This window comes from Python bivittatus, unplaced genomic scaffold (assembly GCF_059951505.1).
Source record: "Python bivittatus isolate LINGU-HERP-01145 unplaced genomic scaffold, Pbiv_v1 ctg000980_np1212, whole genome shotgun sequence".
Lineage (NCBI taxonomy): Eukaryota > Metazoa > Chordata > Lepidosauria > Squamata > Pythonidae > Python > Python bivittatus.
In genome coordinates, this window is record NW_028277125.1 from 45,969,844 (window position 1) to 45,986,519 (window position 16,676).

The following is a 16,676-nucleotide window of genomic DNA, read 5'->3' on the forward strand; positions in this document are numbered from 1 at the left end:
TGGTTCTTCCCCATTTCTGTGCGCAAATCAGCCATGCTGAAACTCCAGCCAAACACCTGAAGCAAGCACACCACGTTGTAGGCCTATCAGGGTAACTTGTCCCACAAAGCAGTTCTTCCTTCCCCTGCTATTTCCTGAACTACAGTAACACACTCTTTTTAGTTCAGTTATCTTTGTACTGTGCCATCTGTGTACCCTACAGACACAGTATCTTCCTTAAGAGCTGTGACCACTTCTGACTGCTATCTGTTTGAATTTGGGAGGAAACTGCAATTAACCAGATATAATTATTGCTCTGTTTTCCGGGATTCTATTGAGATGCAATCCCCTGCCCCCTGAAAAAATATAATTTCATACCAGGTGGGAGGTCAATATGGTACTTTCTGCAAACCCATGAAAATCGTAACAATACTAAGACTGCACATCCAAAACAGGAAGACAAATTAAAATGCTTCATGCGTAGCTCTGGAATAGGAAAAAAATGTCCCAAGGTACTACATGTCTGTTGTTCATCTACAAGCCTGTCCTGATATAAGGACAGTCCCAGTTAATCAATGTGTATCCTTTTGTATACAGACTCTTGGGGTCCAAAGCTCTATCTTACTATGCATATTTGAAGCAATTTTCTACTGAGTTGACTACAGAAGGAATTATAAAGCATGTGAAACTAAATCTATTTTCATTCACAGGCATGATACTGATGAGCTGTAAAGTAAACAGGAAGTTTCAATGTACTGTAAGAAAAACAAAATCCCATTTCACATTACATCCCTCCAAATCCCTCTCCACACTTTTCTGGAAGCTTACCTATTTAGATTTATTTTCTTTTTAAAAAATAGCTGGCACAGAACACAAATAACTTTCAACATACAATATAAGGCTTATACCAAGTGATATCATTGTTCCATTGATAACACGCTGTGGTGGCTACACAGAGATTCAAGTTTTGTTTTCTTTTGCTTCTCAGTCTTACCTGGAGATGCTGGAGACTGAACCTGAAACAGTTTACATCTAAACTTCTCCCTGCTCTGGCTATGGCCCTTCGACTTTTTCACTAATTCTTCAAAATGGTGTGTTCTGGGTCCTTCAACAAACTTAATACATTGAGGAGGTTGGGGGTGGCTTTGATCATGAGGAACACCCTTCCTGAGATGAAGGACTCTGCTCCTGAGATACCAGAATGTGAGTGCCTATATGTCAGGTTGTCCTGCAGAGACAAGCTTGGGATCCTACTGATGAACCATGCACTTTGCTGTTTCGCAGGGTCTCTCCCTGGGCTGATGGAGCTGGTTTCTGAGAACCCCCACCCCTGGTGTTGGAAGATTTCGACCTCCGTACCCTGGGGTCAGCTTGTCTCAAGTAATCTTGGGCCTGAAATACGTTAAATGATCATATGTTAGAGTTTATTTTTGTCTCAGAGCAGATGTTATACGATCTGGAGGTGGAAGGGATTTCCATCACCCTGTTGCTATGGTTGGATCATGCCCTGATCCAAATACAATTGACAGCCACCCGTGACCTCCATGGGTTACGGAAACCAATTTGGATGGTCCTTCACAGGCACCTAATGGATCCAAATGTTTTCCAGAAAGTGTCTGGGAAGTTTAATAACTCTCCCCTTTCATCACAGTAAAGATTGCAATTTGGTAAAATTATAAAAGAATTTTGTAAAGAACCACACCCCCACCAAAACTGGCAGGGCAAGCTACTGTATATAAACAGGAAGCAAACCCCACAATCACTGGCACTGATGATGTTACCTAGTTGGGCAATGAAATGTCTGCAAGCAAACAACCAAGCTCAGAGAGCCCCAAGGACTCCGCAGTTTAACTCTGAGCTACATATATTCTCTTCTATTGAAAATATTAATGTTGCACAACAGGCAAGTGAAAACAAAGGATCACCCTTGTTGAAGTGGAGACATGTGACAGAAGCACAACACAAGCAGGAGTAAATTATAATATTACTACACAAGGCAATAACAAACCGCAAAGACAGTCCCAAGGCTGTCAGTATGTAAAAAGCTCTGAAATAGCCTGACATTCATTTCCCTGCAGTTACCATCACAGCTGCAAACTGCCTTGAAATAGACGACTAGAAGGTTGTATGGTTGATGGGTACTTTTTCTCAGCCATTCTATGACTTTCACACAGAGCAAGCCTTGTTGTAACTACATAATTCACTCCCCATGGAAAGTCAAAGCAACTGTCCCAGATTTTTTTCTTTTCCTTGCCACAAAGAAAGAAGTGTCATACAAAATTAAGTAGGCAGTGTAAATCCTCCATTTTGGCAGCCAGAGGCTAAAATGAAAGAAAATGGCTTTAGGATTGGGTAAGGTAGCAAGCAAGAACAGGATATACCATTCACTTGTTCAAAAAGATTACCTGTTTCATGACATAGGTCAGCACACAGATAAGAAGGATGGCCAGCTTTTATTTAGCAAATTGCTAATCATCCCAAATGTAACACCAAACTGAAGCACCTTCCAGGTTATTAAATGCATTGTTTTTAAGGGGAGTGTTTGCAAGTATATTTCTGGCAATTGCCTAAATGAAGCCTCTGTCAAGTCAGTGCTCTGGAAAACTGCTGAAGTACAACTCCCATTATTTCCATCCAGCATGGCTATAAGCTCCTCCCCCTTTTTTGTTCTGATGTTTCTTTCTGGGGATGACTGCTGTAATATTCCATGCATTTGCTGAACAATAGCTTGGAGGAGCCTGTTTTATATAAAAAACAATTTATATAAAAAACAACACACACGATTATCCACAGACTATAAAACACGAATCACCCCCAGATCCCTCTCCAGGCCAACCATCTGCCTTTCAGCAAATACAAATATAAGGAATATGAAGGACAGAAAAAAAATCAAGAGGGAGGAAGGATGGCTGTTTTTCAAAATGTGGGTTTTTTTAATATATTTTTTAAATTGCATTCTTCTGTCAGTCAAATCTGCTGTGCTTTGGTCTAATTGTAAAGAGTTCCTAATGAACAAAGGCTTACCTTTCAGCCAAAAGAGAGAGCTGTTTTAAGTTAAAAAAAGATCAGAACCATCAAGACAATTCAGTTCATCTGGAACACAAAGCCCATGTTCAGAAATCCAATGAATACAACCTAGTAAACTTTGCTCAGAGATATCTGAGAGAGCTTTCTCTGCGTGTCCCTTATTTGTCTCAGATCTTGAAAGTGAGCTATGCACCCTGTTTCTGACTTTCTCCTAAAACAGCAGGGGAAAAAATGAAACTTAGAAACTCCAGCAAAACATCAGTGCAAGTCTTTTGCTTGTGGATCCTGTGATAAGCCTAAATTGCAAGCAAGGTCTTAGGAGGTTTTCATAATAAGCTACCAATTCCATATCACTCTACATTCCCTATCCAGTTGCCAAATGAAAGCTAAGGAGCATCATAGGATACATAAGCAAAATATAAATAATTCCTTCTTAAAATTCATCAAGATCCTTAAGTTTCCTCCTCCTTCTACCAGCACAATTTAGAGATATCAAAATAGTTTTTATTTATTAAATAGGGGTTTTTTCCTCTGCTTTCCATCACTATCATTCTTCCACTTTAGAATTACCTGCACTCTAAATCTGGCTGCTGCACAGTAGAATTCTCTACCTGGAAAGCTAGTTTAGGCACCCAAGTTAAAAGCATAAGCAATTAATTTTAACAGCAGCCTAATGGAATTTGTTTTCTCTTCTGAAACATATCTAAGACTCCTTCCCTCTAGGCAACATTAAAATTCAAATTGTGCCTAGAAAATTGAGTTCCATCGCCACTACTACACTCTGCATCTCATGCCACATGCTTGGCAAGTAGGCAGGCAGGGAGATGTAGAAAACAAATGCAATCTGAACTAAAGGACAACCACCAAAGAAACTTGTCCTTGCAGGTAAATGATAGAGGACACATTTTATCAGAGTAAAAACTACTTGTTTCAAGATGACGCCTCCTGCTCTCCTCCACACTGGCATTTCAACTTCCCCTTCAAAAAACAAAATAGAACCCCTCTAGCCAGGGTCATAAGCAAACCTTCTTCTGCAGCTAATCAGAGTACAGCAGGGGAAGGATGCCTGTTCCTTCACATTTCTTCCATGCTGACAACTGGGTTTGTGAGTGCGCAAGTTCCATGAGCAGTACACATTACCTCCTTCCCCTGTTTGCATGCAATTCGCTTCTTGTTACCTACACCAGTTTCAAGGCATAACATAAAGCCCACAGAAATCCATAAATGGGGGCCCCACAACTTAGGATAGCCTAGCACAGAGTTTCTCAACCTCCGCAACTTTAAGATGTGTGGGCTTCAACTCCCAGAATTCCCCAGCCAGCATTCCCTGGCCTAGCAGACAGAAGTATGAGAAATTGTACACGGCACACAATACAGAAAAGGTCCTGGATTTTTGCCAAGGGAAAGCCCAGGAGTTTATTCTCTCTTCAGCTAATCAGCAAATCATACACAGCTTAGAAGCCCCTACTATTCTCTCCTCTCTTTCCCACCCCTAAACTCCTACAGCCTTAGAAGTCTATGTATCATATTACAGAAATATCCCACCGTACTCCAAATACAAGGCAGAAACCAAGTCCTTACTTAGTACCCAAGGAACTACCCACCGAGCAGCTGCTGTTAGCCTGGAATCTGCCACTGGCTTCTAGGCAGTTTCAGTTACAAGCTCTGAAGAGAAGCATTACAATCCTCTGAAATGCTGCACACGGTATATTTGTTAACAAGAATGTGTCCAATAAAAATGCCATCTTGCCAATTTCTTTCTCACAGGCTTTTGGAGCATATAAAACCAGGTTTGGAAGAACAAAAAGAGACACAAATACCCTCACTTCCAAAAATCTGGACAGAAGAAACACCATTTTAAAAATTACTTTTTCAAGTACTTTGAATTTTGCCATCAGCTGTAAGCTGGAAAAGTAAAGTTTTTTTCAAAAAGAAGAGAACAAATGTAAACATGTTCGCTCCTCATGAGGAATTTGCTGAAGAGTTTTTTCCTTAATTTGTGCATTAATATAGTACACTGCTCTTAATTTAAGAGTTTCTTCTTAATTCTTATGAAGCACTGATTATAATTGATTATGTGCCATTCAAGTCAATGTCAGCTCTTAACAATTACATAAATAAATTTCCTCTAGAATAATCTGCTCCCAGCTTTGTACTTCAGGTCTTCCAATGGCACACTCATTGCCACTTTAAGTCCATCCACCTTGCGGCAGGTTGTCCTCTTCTCTTTCCTTCCACCTTTCCCATCATTAGAACCTTCTCCAGGGAGTTATGTCTTTGCATAACGTGTCCATGATATGATCATTTGAACCTGGTTATTAGTGCCTCAAGTGAGAACTCTTGATTTGTTGATTTGTTGAAAACTCTTGATTTGTTGTTGATTTGTTTGATGATCCATTTGTTTGTTTTCTTGGCTGTTCGTGATATTCCCAGGAGTCTTCTCCCACAACAAATTTCCAAAGCATCAATACTCTTTCTATACTGCATTTTCAAACTCCAACTTTTGTTTCCATAGAATATCACAGGAAAACTATTGCCTGCCCATTTCTCATCTTTGCAGGTAGTGACACATCACAGCATCTGACTCTCTTTTCTGAGATCTTCAGACCAAGTGTTAATCTACAGCATATTTTTTGACTGGAGGTTCCTTTATTGTCGACAGTCAATTCCAAAAGGCAAAACTATCCACACCTTCAGTACCTTCACTGTCAACTCTAAGGCTATTAGCTCTACTTGTTATTAGTTTGGTCTTCTTTATATTTAAACTTAGTCTCATTTTTTTACTGTGCTCATTGACTTTCATTACTAGAGCTTGCAGATAACTTGCATTTTCAGCTAGTGTTATCAACATATCACATGCTATTGATGTTCTTTCCTCCAGTTTTAAAACCACACTCATCTTCTTCCAATCCAGCATCTCTGGATATATATTCAACATATTAGTTGAATAAATAAGGGAAGAGTATATAGCCTGGTTTCATTCCTTTGCCAACATGGAGGCAGTCTAGGTTCTGTCCTGATCATGGCTTCCCTACCATGACCTTCGCATGAAGACAGTGAGATGCTATGGGATTCTCATTTTCTTAAACACATTCCACAGCTTGATATGCTTGACCCAATCAAAGGCCTTTCTATAATCAATGAAACACATATGGACTTCTTTTTGGTATTCTTTAGCTTTTTCAATTATCCAGCATGCATCAGCAATAATGCTTCAGCGTCTTCTAAACCAGCTTGAACATCTGGCATCTCTCTTTCCATGTAGGGCTTTATTCCTCATTGGATAAACCTAAGCATTATTTTGCTAGAATGTGAAATTAAAGATATTGTCTGATAGTTTGCACACGCTGTTTGCAAAGTGTGCACAGCCATTTTTTCTTTGGTATTGGTATGTAGACTGACCTCTTCCAATCTGTTGGCCACAGTGTTGTTCTCCAGATTTGTTGGTATAGTTTGGTTAAGATGCTTACTGATTCTTCTTCTGTTGTTTATCATATTTATATATGTCTAGATATTCCATGAATTCCTTTAGCCTCCCAAACTTGATATTGACTAGAATGCTGATCTAACTTCATTTTCTATTACTAGAGGTTTTCGTAAGTAGGGAATGTCTTCTAACTTATGCTGGACATTGACTTCTCTATTGCACAGAATATCAGTATATGCCTTTCATCTTTGTTTGATCTTCTTTCAAACAACTACTATCTGTCCATTGGCATCCTTTAACAAACCAATTTGAAGTTGGAATCTCCTGGAGATCTTTTGAAAGGTTTTTCTTGTTTTTCCATGTCTGTTTCTATCTTCAGTGTCTTTACAGATGTCATTGTAATACTGCTTCTTATCTCTTCTAATTGCTCTCTGAAATTCTTTGTTCCTTTCTGAGATCTTTGTCTTTCTTGGTTTTCTCTTTTCTTTTTGGCAATTTTTGCCATTTGCTCACATATCCAGTTTCCTTTCTTCTGTTTCTTACTCTTTGACAGTCTCTTTTCACATATATCCTAAATAATGTATTTCATTTCATTGCACTGTTCATCTGGTTCCCTATCAATGAGGTTCAGGACTTCAAAATAATTCCTGATATTCTTCTTGAAAATGATGGGTATATGCTCACATTCATATCATCAAAACTAGTTGGCTTTCTTCTTTCGCTTTAGCTGGATGTGGAACTTGCACATGAGCAATTTATTATCTCTTCCATAGTCATTCCCTGGCTATATTTTTGCTGTTATAACTGGGCTCTTCCATCTATTTGTGCCAATAATATACAGTAGCAGTACAGTACAGTTGGCAGAAATTGATGATGTTCTCCTGCTGCATTTTCTTCCTTTATATTTTCAATTTTATCATTCCAATGTCCAACCACAAACAGCACATCTTGCTTGCCTGTTCTGTCAATTTCAGATTGAATTTGACCATAAAAACTCATAAAACTTCTCTTCTTCTGCATCATTGGTTGGAGCATAAACTTGGATGACTGTCATATTACAGAGTTGTCCACAGAGTCTATCTGATATTATTTAGTCACTGATTGCAGTGTACCAAGTACTGTCCTTGCTATATCCTTCCTGATTATGAATGCAATTCCTTCTTTGTTTTTCATGTCCTGGGTAGTAACCAGTATAATCTTCTGACTGAAAGTATCCAATTCCAGACCATTTCAATGTGGTGACGCCTAAGATGTCAATGAGTAATCGATTCATTTTATCTTTCACTATGTTGAGTTTTCCCACGTTCATGCTTCTTACATTCCGTGTTCCTACTGTAATTCTGTCTTTGCAGCTTTGGATTCTTTTCCTGCATGGCAACATCAGCAACTATACTTCCCACAAGCTTTTATCTTGCGACATCATAAACATCATTAGTACTCTGAAAGATCCTCTGCTCTTCCTCAGTAACAGGTTGAGTGCCATCCAATCTGAGGGACTATCATCCAGCACTATATCGTCAGGCACATTATATTGCCTACCCATATGGCCTGCTTGGTAAAATACAGGAGCAGATTATTGCCTTCTCCAGCACAATATGAAATGATGCCTTTGCTGCTATCGCTAAAGTGATAATTTGCCTCCAGCATTTTCATATATTGCTGCTGTCTAATATAGGTGCCTGCTTGCTTTAGCTAGGGAGTTGAGATGACCTTCACACCTAGGGTGACTCTGCTGGGATTACATACTCTTAGCATGCACTTCTGATGCTCTTCGTTCATCTTTCCCAGGAAGCCCCCACTCCACCCCACCCTACCACAATGAGGCAGCACAGCAGGACTTAGGGGACTCAGAAGGCATACATACAACCAATAAAACTCTCTTCTCTATTTTAACATTGCAGTCCTATACATATTTATTTGGGATAAAATAAAGCCTGTTCAATTAGGAAAACTTACTGATGAATAAACATGTATAGAACTAGAAATAATCATGAAGAGTCTACTTCCATTTTACAGATGAGAATCATCTGGTTCGAACTACAACCTCTGCTCTCAAACCCAAGGAAAAAAAAATCTTATTCTCAAGTACATTTTTGACTGTTTAACTGCTCTGCATCCTTGGCTGAAAGCTGATATCCAGAAAGTGTTGACAGTGTGGCCAAAACAGAGATGCCTTATACAGTATGCCTGTTGCTAATCCAGATAACAGTCTAAGACTAACCAGAAATGTTGGTAAGACAAAATGAAAAAAGCATGAATAGATATATTATGGGACAATAGGAGGAGGAAAAAAATCTAGACATTCTTTTGATCAGGAGTGTTGCCCTGTATCTGATTTCAAGGCAGCCAGTTTTTCCTAAGTGGCTGTGAGATGGGGAAGAAAAACTATTTTGAAAGGAAAAGGAAAGGTTGTCAGGGGAAGCAGAGAACTGTATGTACTCAAAAGAAGCTTCACAGAAAACTTGTGCTAGAGGAATCCGTAGATGGGGAAGAGAAGGCACCACCATAACACCAAATATTTTCTTCATCTGGCAGCCAATCCTTACAGTGACAGTAATCTCAGGTTCAGACAATCTCAGTCAGGACTTTTTCTGAATGGACATGAATAAATGTCCCTTCAGATTCCCTCCCACAGACCCAATATATCAACCATTTCCCTGCTTCTATAGCCACTGTCCTTCCTCACATCTCATCCTGCCTGGTCTTTCAGTCTTTTTCTGAATCTCTAACAACCCCATAAGGCCCATTATGCATTGCAAGCTATGTATCTCCCCCAGATCCACAACTCCTGCAACACAGCCTTTCCCCTACAGTACGTGATACCTCACATCCTCTACGTCAGCCTTCCCTAACCTGGCCTCTTCCAGATGTGCTTGAACTCCAACTCTTGGGAGTTGTGGCTTAACACATCTGGAAGACACCAGATTGGGGGACACTGCCCTACAGAAGCTCAGTCCCTAAATGTGAGCCATTTCTCCACTTATTTAGTATTTATTTGCTGTACTATACACAATTCCACCCTCATTCCAGGATGTTCAACAAACACAGTTCTGAAATACAAGATAAACAAAGAACAGTAGAACTAACCTAGCTAAACACAAATGTGAAACTGAAAAGGTGTATCAGTTCCCACCTCAGTATATTTTATATTTAAAATGCACATCTCCACACGTTCAAAACATATGGCTTCTCCACTTGGTTTCCTACTTTTGTTGTAAATACCCTTTGGCTGCATTCACACAACGCACTTGAAGGAATCACAACTTATTCAAGGCAGGGTTCTTAGTTCACACCACATACTAAGCCACAGCGGTGGAGTTCCTTTAACATGCTAGGCTAGAACGTGACTGGCTAACGTACTTTATAGGTCCGAACCCAGTTTCCCCACGAATACAAAAACACTCTTACACTCTCTTTCTCTCTCACAGATACCACCGACGTTCCTGCCTCTAAACGAGCAACCACCACCCTTTTCTTCGCTTTGAGACCCACCTTCCGCGCATTCAGGCAGCTGCTCGCTCACCCTCGCGGAGATGAGCGCTAGGACGGCCGACGCCAGCGGCGGGCTCCTGTCGCCCACCCCATTCGACTGCCACCCCAACTTCTCTCCATGCACTCCTCTCCTCAGGTTCTGGCTCCGCCCGGCTGCCACCCCCTAAAGCCTCCCCAGATAGGCAGCCAGTCGAGCGAACGGGCAGAGGAAAGGGGCCGGGCTGGGGAGCTCTCGACAGCCGGCGGCTGGCCTCGGATGATCCAAAGTGGGCAGGGGAAAGAGGACCCATTTAGGGACGTGAGAAGGCGCTGGAAGTCCTGAGTGGGGAAATGGCCTACATAAAGAGGACGAACTAAAATAAGACGAAGCAGCACTTTTCAGGGGGCGCTTGTTATGCTTCAGCCAAAGTAAAGGTCTTACAGCGTCTTAAAAGTGAGCAAATGTATCCTGGTGTAAACTTTTATGTATGCTGTATTTTACGTATTATTTATTTTCAAAGTGTAAAATACTACATTACAGGTGATTCTGTGCACATGCACACATATAGAGATTGCATTTCTTTTGACACTGCAGTGTCAAAAGAAAATTACACGGGGAAAAATAGGATATGACTTGTCAGGTTTCCAAATCTCTTCAGAAGTACCCTTACTCATTAAGAGCTTTCTGAAAAATTAATCAGGTTGTTTCCCTAAAACTTTCTGCATGCCATCTTAAACTTTAAAAACTATTGATGTTTGGTCCCTGTTCAATGTTATCTTCTTTCTCTCTTAATATCCAGACTGACTCTGAATAGTTAGGAACATTCAAAAGTTGGCTCACTGCTTGCTTTAATAATGAACCAAGATGGTCCTTGCGATTTCATTCCTGTAAGTTTCATACATATTTTAAAAAACAACAAATTAAAGCACTATCCTTGAACTACCAAATGTTAAACCACTGGTGACAAAAATTCTACAACATGCTTCATTCAGTTATAGGAAATCATAGTAAAACATGAAGTATACAACGCATGACACAAATTAAAATCCTTAATGTAACAACACACCTAACAATTCTAATAAATATATATTGAACTCATTGTATACAAGAGGCTGTTCATCTTTTTCAGGGGTTAGAGATCTTGACAGGATTTACTGATATATTTATATAGGTTGTATTATTATAATAAATTACCTGTTTTAATCCTGTACTTCCTTTCTTTCAAAGTAATCAGCTGATGCTTACACTGATTATCTTATGCAAATTGTGGCTCAGCTCCCAACTTAACCAGCAAAATAGGATAGGATTCCTGCCCCACATCAGCATCTGAAAGGGGGGAAAAAGGATTCAGGGGATATTATTGAGCCCTGGAGATTATTTGAAGTTCTGCTAAACTACAGCATTTTGAAAAAGGAGACTTGTTAACAATTAAATGATGAGCTAGAAGGGAAAGAAAACAATGAAGAGATCTCTGGCACCATAACATTAACACATTTACTATCTCCCGAGTTATAGAGCAGAGTTTATTTATTCAGATATATTAAGTATACTTCTGTGAGACGTTTTCTATGCATGTAATAATAAAGTGGGGGGGGGACACTGCAGAAGACTGCTATCTCTGGAAACTAGGAAAAAAGGGACATCTGGCAAAATATGTGCAGAAACAAGGAAGCAAACACAATACTCTGAAAACAGGAGAAACACAAGAGAGTCCCTGAATTTATTTAAATTCCTTGAGTGAGACGCATGGCTGTAAGATGATGCATTGTTAGTTAACCATTATTTCCAGTGGAATGATTATATAAGATCTGTCACCGAGCATGATTTTTTATTTTTTTTTTGTCATTAGCTATGCAGGCATCTCAAGGCAAGTGAGTTTCCTGTGTTGCTTGCAAAACAGGAGTTAACTTCCTTTGCTGGGGGAGTGAGCAGAAGCCTGTTTTTCCACTCCATTAGATTCCTTTTGAGGAGCACATACTTCCACTGAATAATGTCTTTTTTCACCTTTTACAAAAACAAATGCACACTTATTCCAAATACATGGAAACACAAAATTACAGAAAACATAATTTCCCACCAAAGTGGGAGCAAGTTCTCAGCCTCTTCTGTGAGAGGTGGGGCTGAGAGCCTGGCTTGTTTTGCCTGTTTGTGCAAAAGCACAGGGATCAGACAATCCCACAGGCTGCACTAGAGTCATGGGGTGTGTGTGTATGTGTGTGAACAACACATGGACAACCTCTTCCTGTTTCACTGGCACAGCTGAGTTTTTTTTTTTTAGCATCAGGCTCCAATTAACTAATCGTATTAAAAAACACAGTAGCATCCACCCATTTAAAGAGGCTTATTCTTTCAAATATCTCAGTTTTCCCCAGCAGTGCATACATATGCACAAAGTACTTGCTATAATCATCTATCTTTTTGCTGTCTGATTTTTTTTCTCATATAATTACTCAATAACCATCAGTTTGACATCTCATATCCAGCCTGTAGCTGAAGCCACCTAACTTTGTGTTAGTGAAGCCAATGTTAAAATGATATTTTCCTTCTTCTTCCAATATAAGCCCTGCTATATACACTATTTATGGTGCTTCAGCAGTGACTGTGGTGATGATGGTAGTAGAATCTCACAGACTTTTCATTATCACATGTTCACTGTTCTAGTGAAACAACGATAGACCTCTCTTAAAAGAAATCTCTGTAACAGAACTAGAGGAGGATTAACAGCAAGATCACAACAAGGATCAATAGCAGGGCAACTTAAGAGGTGGTACAAAACATTCATTTTGTTTTCTATATGATTATTAAACTGTCAACAGATTAGCTTCTGGTGGAAGAAGAGTACTAGGTCTCTTATTCACAGGTTCCTATCACCTCATGTGACCCCAAGCTCTTCAAGATAGGCAAGATTAAGAAACAGACACCACAGGAAGACTAGAACTATACTTTATTGAGACAAGCTATAGTAAGAGAATCTTGCAAGCCTGACTGTGCTTCACCTCCCCTCCTTCTTATATCCTGGCGAATCAAGGAGAATTCCAACAAGCATGAGAATTAGGGCTAGGAATTTATAGGATTTATCTGCAGACCTGGAGGGCACCAAGTTAGTGAAAATTGCATTAAAATCTGCCATTCATAGTAGCCATATGTTCAACAAACATTTGAAAAGAAAGGAGGATCACATGTGCTTTCTCAGCTCAGGTCCTATGATTAGAGACAATCTCTTTCCAGGAGTCCTAAGCTGTATGCAAAGACTTTTGTGTTTGTAGACATTGTTCCTAAAACACAACTGCTTGTAGCCTTTGTGCTCACAGTGGTCAAGATCAGATATCCTCTATACTCCGCCCCAATTTCATTGTATATAATTTCTTATCACATGACAAGAGCTATGAAGTCAGGCCAATATTCTATTTAGCCTAGTATTGTCTAATGTAGGGGGTAAGTGAAACGTAAATTATAATGTATTAGCAGATCACTAGTATTTGATTTGCAATATCCCTGAAGGAGAATTTGCCTTTAAATTGTTTATGCAAAAATAGGCTTTTTTCCCTCTGCTACTGGAATGCTAATCCTATATGAAGAAAACATCTCTGGAGAACAGGACTGGGAATGTGATTTTAATGTGAAAGGTACCATGATCTCAATTCTGAAACTGGGCACAAATTCTTGATCTCTGCCATTCCAAACAGGTTGATCTACTGCTCCCATCTTCCCAGCCACCAGCCTGACTGAGGATACTGGGGATTGTAATGCAACATGTCTGAAAAATACTTGATTAAGGGGATCTAACCTTAGCCATGTGCTTTATTGCTACCAGGGGCATTTCTGCTGAGAGCCAGTTAGTTTGAAGATCATTGGGAGGAGGACAAAATTGCCAGGAAAGAAAACTGATCAATTGATTATGTGCCATCACGTCGTTGTTGACTCTTAGTGACCACATAGATTTTCTCCGTGATGATCTGTCCCTAACCTGGTCCTTCAGCTCTACCAATGGTGCCCCCATCAATACTGTAACGGAGTCCATTCACCTTGCTGCTGGTTGTCCTCTTTCCTTCCACCTTTCCCAGCATTAGAGCCTTCTTCAAAGAAAAGAAAACTTACCATGGGCAAAAGGTCAGCATCTTCCTCCTCTCACCAATTCTCCCCTAAAAATCCATACATACAGCCCCCTTTATGTTACCCAACAATCACAGGCCAGGGTATCTTGTGTTTCTTTTGTAACATATTATTTTGCCCTTAGTATCCTGTGTCTATAGCACAGTTTAATCCAACTGTCTTTTCACTGAAAGGAACTTTTGCACATGAGAGGGAAGAAAATGAAATACATCTTCCAGATAATAGATCTGTAGTGTGGATTTTAGCATGGTTGTGACTTTGTGAGTACAGTTTGTGAGAAGAAACAATTATTTCCCAATTTCAAGAGTAGCATTCTGTTACCACTCTCTACAGGATATTTTTTGAAAAAAAAACTGCTTGGAAGTTCCTTACCAATATGTGCTTCTAAGCTTCCTAAAATAACCTTATTAATATATACAAAATTAGATGGTCTGGAATATACAACCCTCACAATGTCCAGATATTACTTTCATAATTTTCCAAATTTTCATTGTTTGTGATGTCACAGTGTGCATACAGCCATTCCTAACACAGTTCTTTTTGAATCCTATGATATTTACTGTATTCCAGAAACAATTGTGTACATCTCAAGAGAGACCTCAAAAGGGACAGGGGCAGGGCAGAGAGCAAGATTTATCCTCCAAGCTGAAGGAAACAACCTGTGCTTGTTTATATTATGGTGGTGGGTGATGATAGAATAACATGCAAAAGGTCACTTGCAGATGAAATCCAAAGAGAAGGACCATGACTATTGCCCAGTGGTAAACTATGACTGTAGAATATGCTTGGTGAGAATGTAGAAGCAACATGCATTGGTGCACTAGCTTGTCTTCAAAGAAGTGTGTCCTTGATGTGTATATCAAGGAGATATCATCAGCATAATTAAGTTTTCTCATCTGATCATAGTAAATGCTGCAAGTAAGCCATGCCACTAATAACTCCAATTAGATGTTATCAAGGAATGTCAGTATATTTGGTTTCTCAACTGTTATTTAGTTGTATATAGAATGCCTTGGAAAATTGCCAAAGTATAGTTTTCATGTTGGAGATTATGATCATTGTGTGATAATAAAAACCACACAAGTTTGAAATTGGAGAACATACTCCAAAGGTTATCTGCTCAAGGAACATATGGATAAAAGCTACTTTACAAAATTTCAGTTGAAGTTTCAAGGAACTCTATGCAAAAAGAAAAGATGCTTCCATTGCCCCCACAGCAGTCTTGTACAACTGAAAGATCTTAATCATTTTTTTTATTTTGAAATGTTCCACAATACTTTTTTTTTAATTTGCCAGGAATTTTATTTTTTAAAAAATCATGAAGAACAGATGTTTGACTTATTTAAAGAATTTTTAACACTCTCCCAGCCCAAAGGGGTAAAGATACACTTCTGCTTTGCAAAAATGAAAGCATTCAGCAAGTTTTCCCCAGGAAAGAGAATACTGTAGTTGGGGGTTTCATGGAAGTCAGTCTGTTCTGGTTTATTAAGATTTAAAAGGAGAGGAGCACAGTAAAATCAAGTAAATGAAATAGTTCTCTAATATATCAAGACCAGGTTTACAAAATTGCCAACAGCAAAAACATCTGCACAACCATTTTCTGTTGATACTATTCTGCAAAAATTTCAGGCACAACTGATGTTAAAATAGGTTCTTCCCAAATGTCCAGATAGAACATACAATTGTCAAAGCAGAATGCATAATTGAGGCTGTGATCAACTGACACTACACATCATTAGTAAGAGAAAACAGCAGGAAAACATTTGGTTCAACTCCAGAGTTGATTGTGTTGAAGACAGAGCGTAGTGCTTTTAGCTAGTGTAGCAACTGAACAAAGAATCCATGAGTCAGCAGAGGTTTTTACTTTGGGAGCACTTAAGCTACAAAATGAACTTTTGTGTGACTTATATAAAATCAAATAGTGCACATACTTGAAAAACAACTTAAAAAGAGACCAAAAACTCTGATTTGGGAATTACAAGCTGACACAGGGAAATATTATTGCTGGTCTACAATCACTCAATGGACACTGCAGATAAGGGAAAAAATTAAAAATTAGCATGATTTGAACCAGAAAGATTACAGCTGTACTTATATATAACATATTTATAATCTTGCAGTCTTTAATTTAGCACTATGTGCATTGGTCAGAAAATTGTGGTACCGTAATTGGATTGAATGGAGACTTACAATTTTATTGTAATCTAATATGAATATTACTAAAAGTGGCCCCATACACCTACAATATAAGCATGTTAAACCTAACTGCAAGAGTAGTAATAAATTCAATGTAAGAAGAACTGTTTTTTCTCAGTGATTCAGTGGTAAGATGTTGTTTCATCCCATACTTCAGTTTTGACAACTTGCAGGATTTCTGAATTTCCCCCAGAACAAGTGAGTAATATTAAAAAACTATCAAGTGGAGATGTTCTGAGGGGACTTTCCTCTGGGCTTTTGGTGAGACTCTTAGACTGGTGCCACCTGCAAGCGATCCCATGTCATAGTGTTGAGCGGATGATCCAATTTTCTTCCAGCTCAATGATATAGCTCAAATCACACAACTTTCATTTTGCAGTTTTCAACACTGAGGCCTCACAAGGTTAGGGGCAAGGCAGGCCAGCTTCCCATTGTCAGTGTCTCCCACCAATCCCCACATCC

At 39.2% G+C, this 16,676-nt stretch overlaps 1 protein-coding gene across 3 annotated transcripts in view; it reads right to left on the reverse strand.

The window, feature by feature from the left end:
* LZTS2 (leucine zipper tumor suppressor 2) overlaps positions 1-10,078 on the reverse strand; it is a 64,180-nt gene extending 54,102 nt beyond the window's left edge. Inside the window, exon 1 of one of the 3 annotated variants that reach the window (XM_025164582.2) lies at positions 9,926-10,078. In XM_025164582.2, coding sequence (XP_025020350.2) covers positions 9,926-9,936 — 11 coding nt within the window. In that variant the 5' untranslated portion in view covers positions 9,937-10,078. Of the gene's footprint in view, positions 1-9,841 lie in introns of all 3 variants that reach the window. The other 2 variants (XM_088131813.1, XM_088131812.1) reach the window with 2 other exon arrangements.
* Between the last annotated feature and the right edge of the window lie 6,598 nt (positions 10,079-16,676).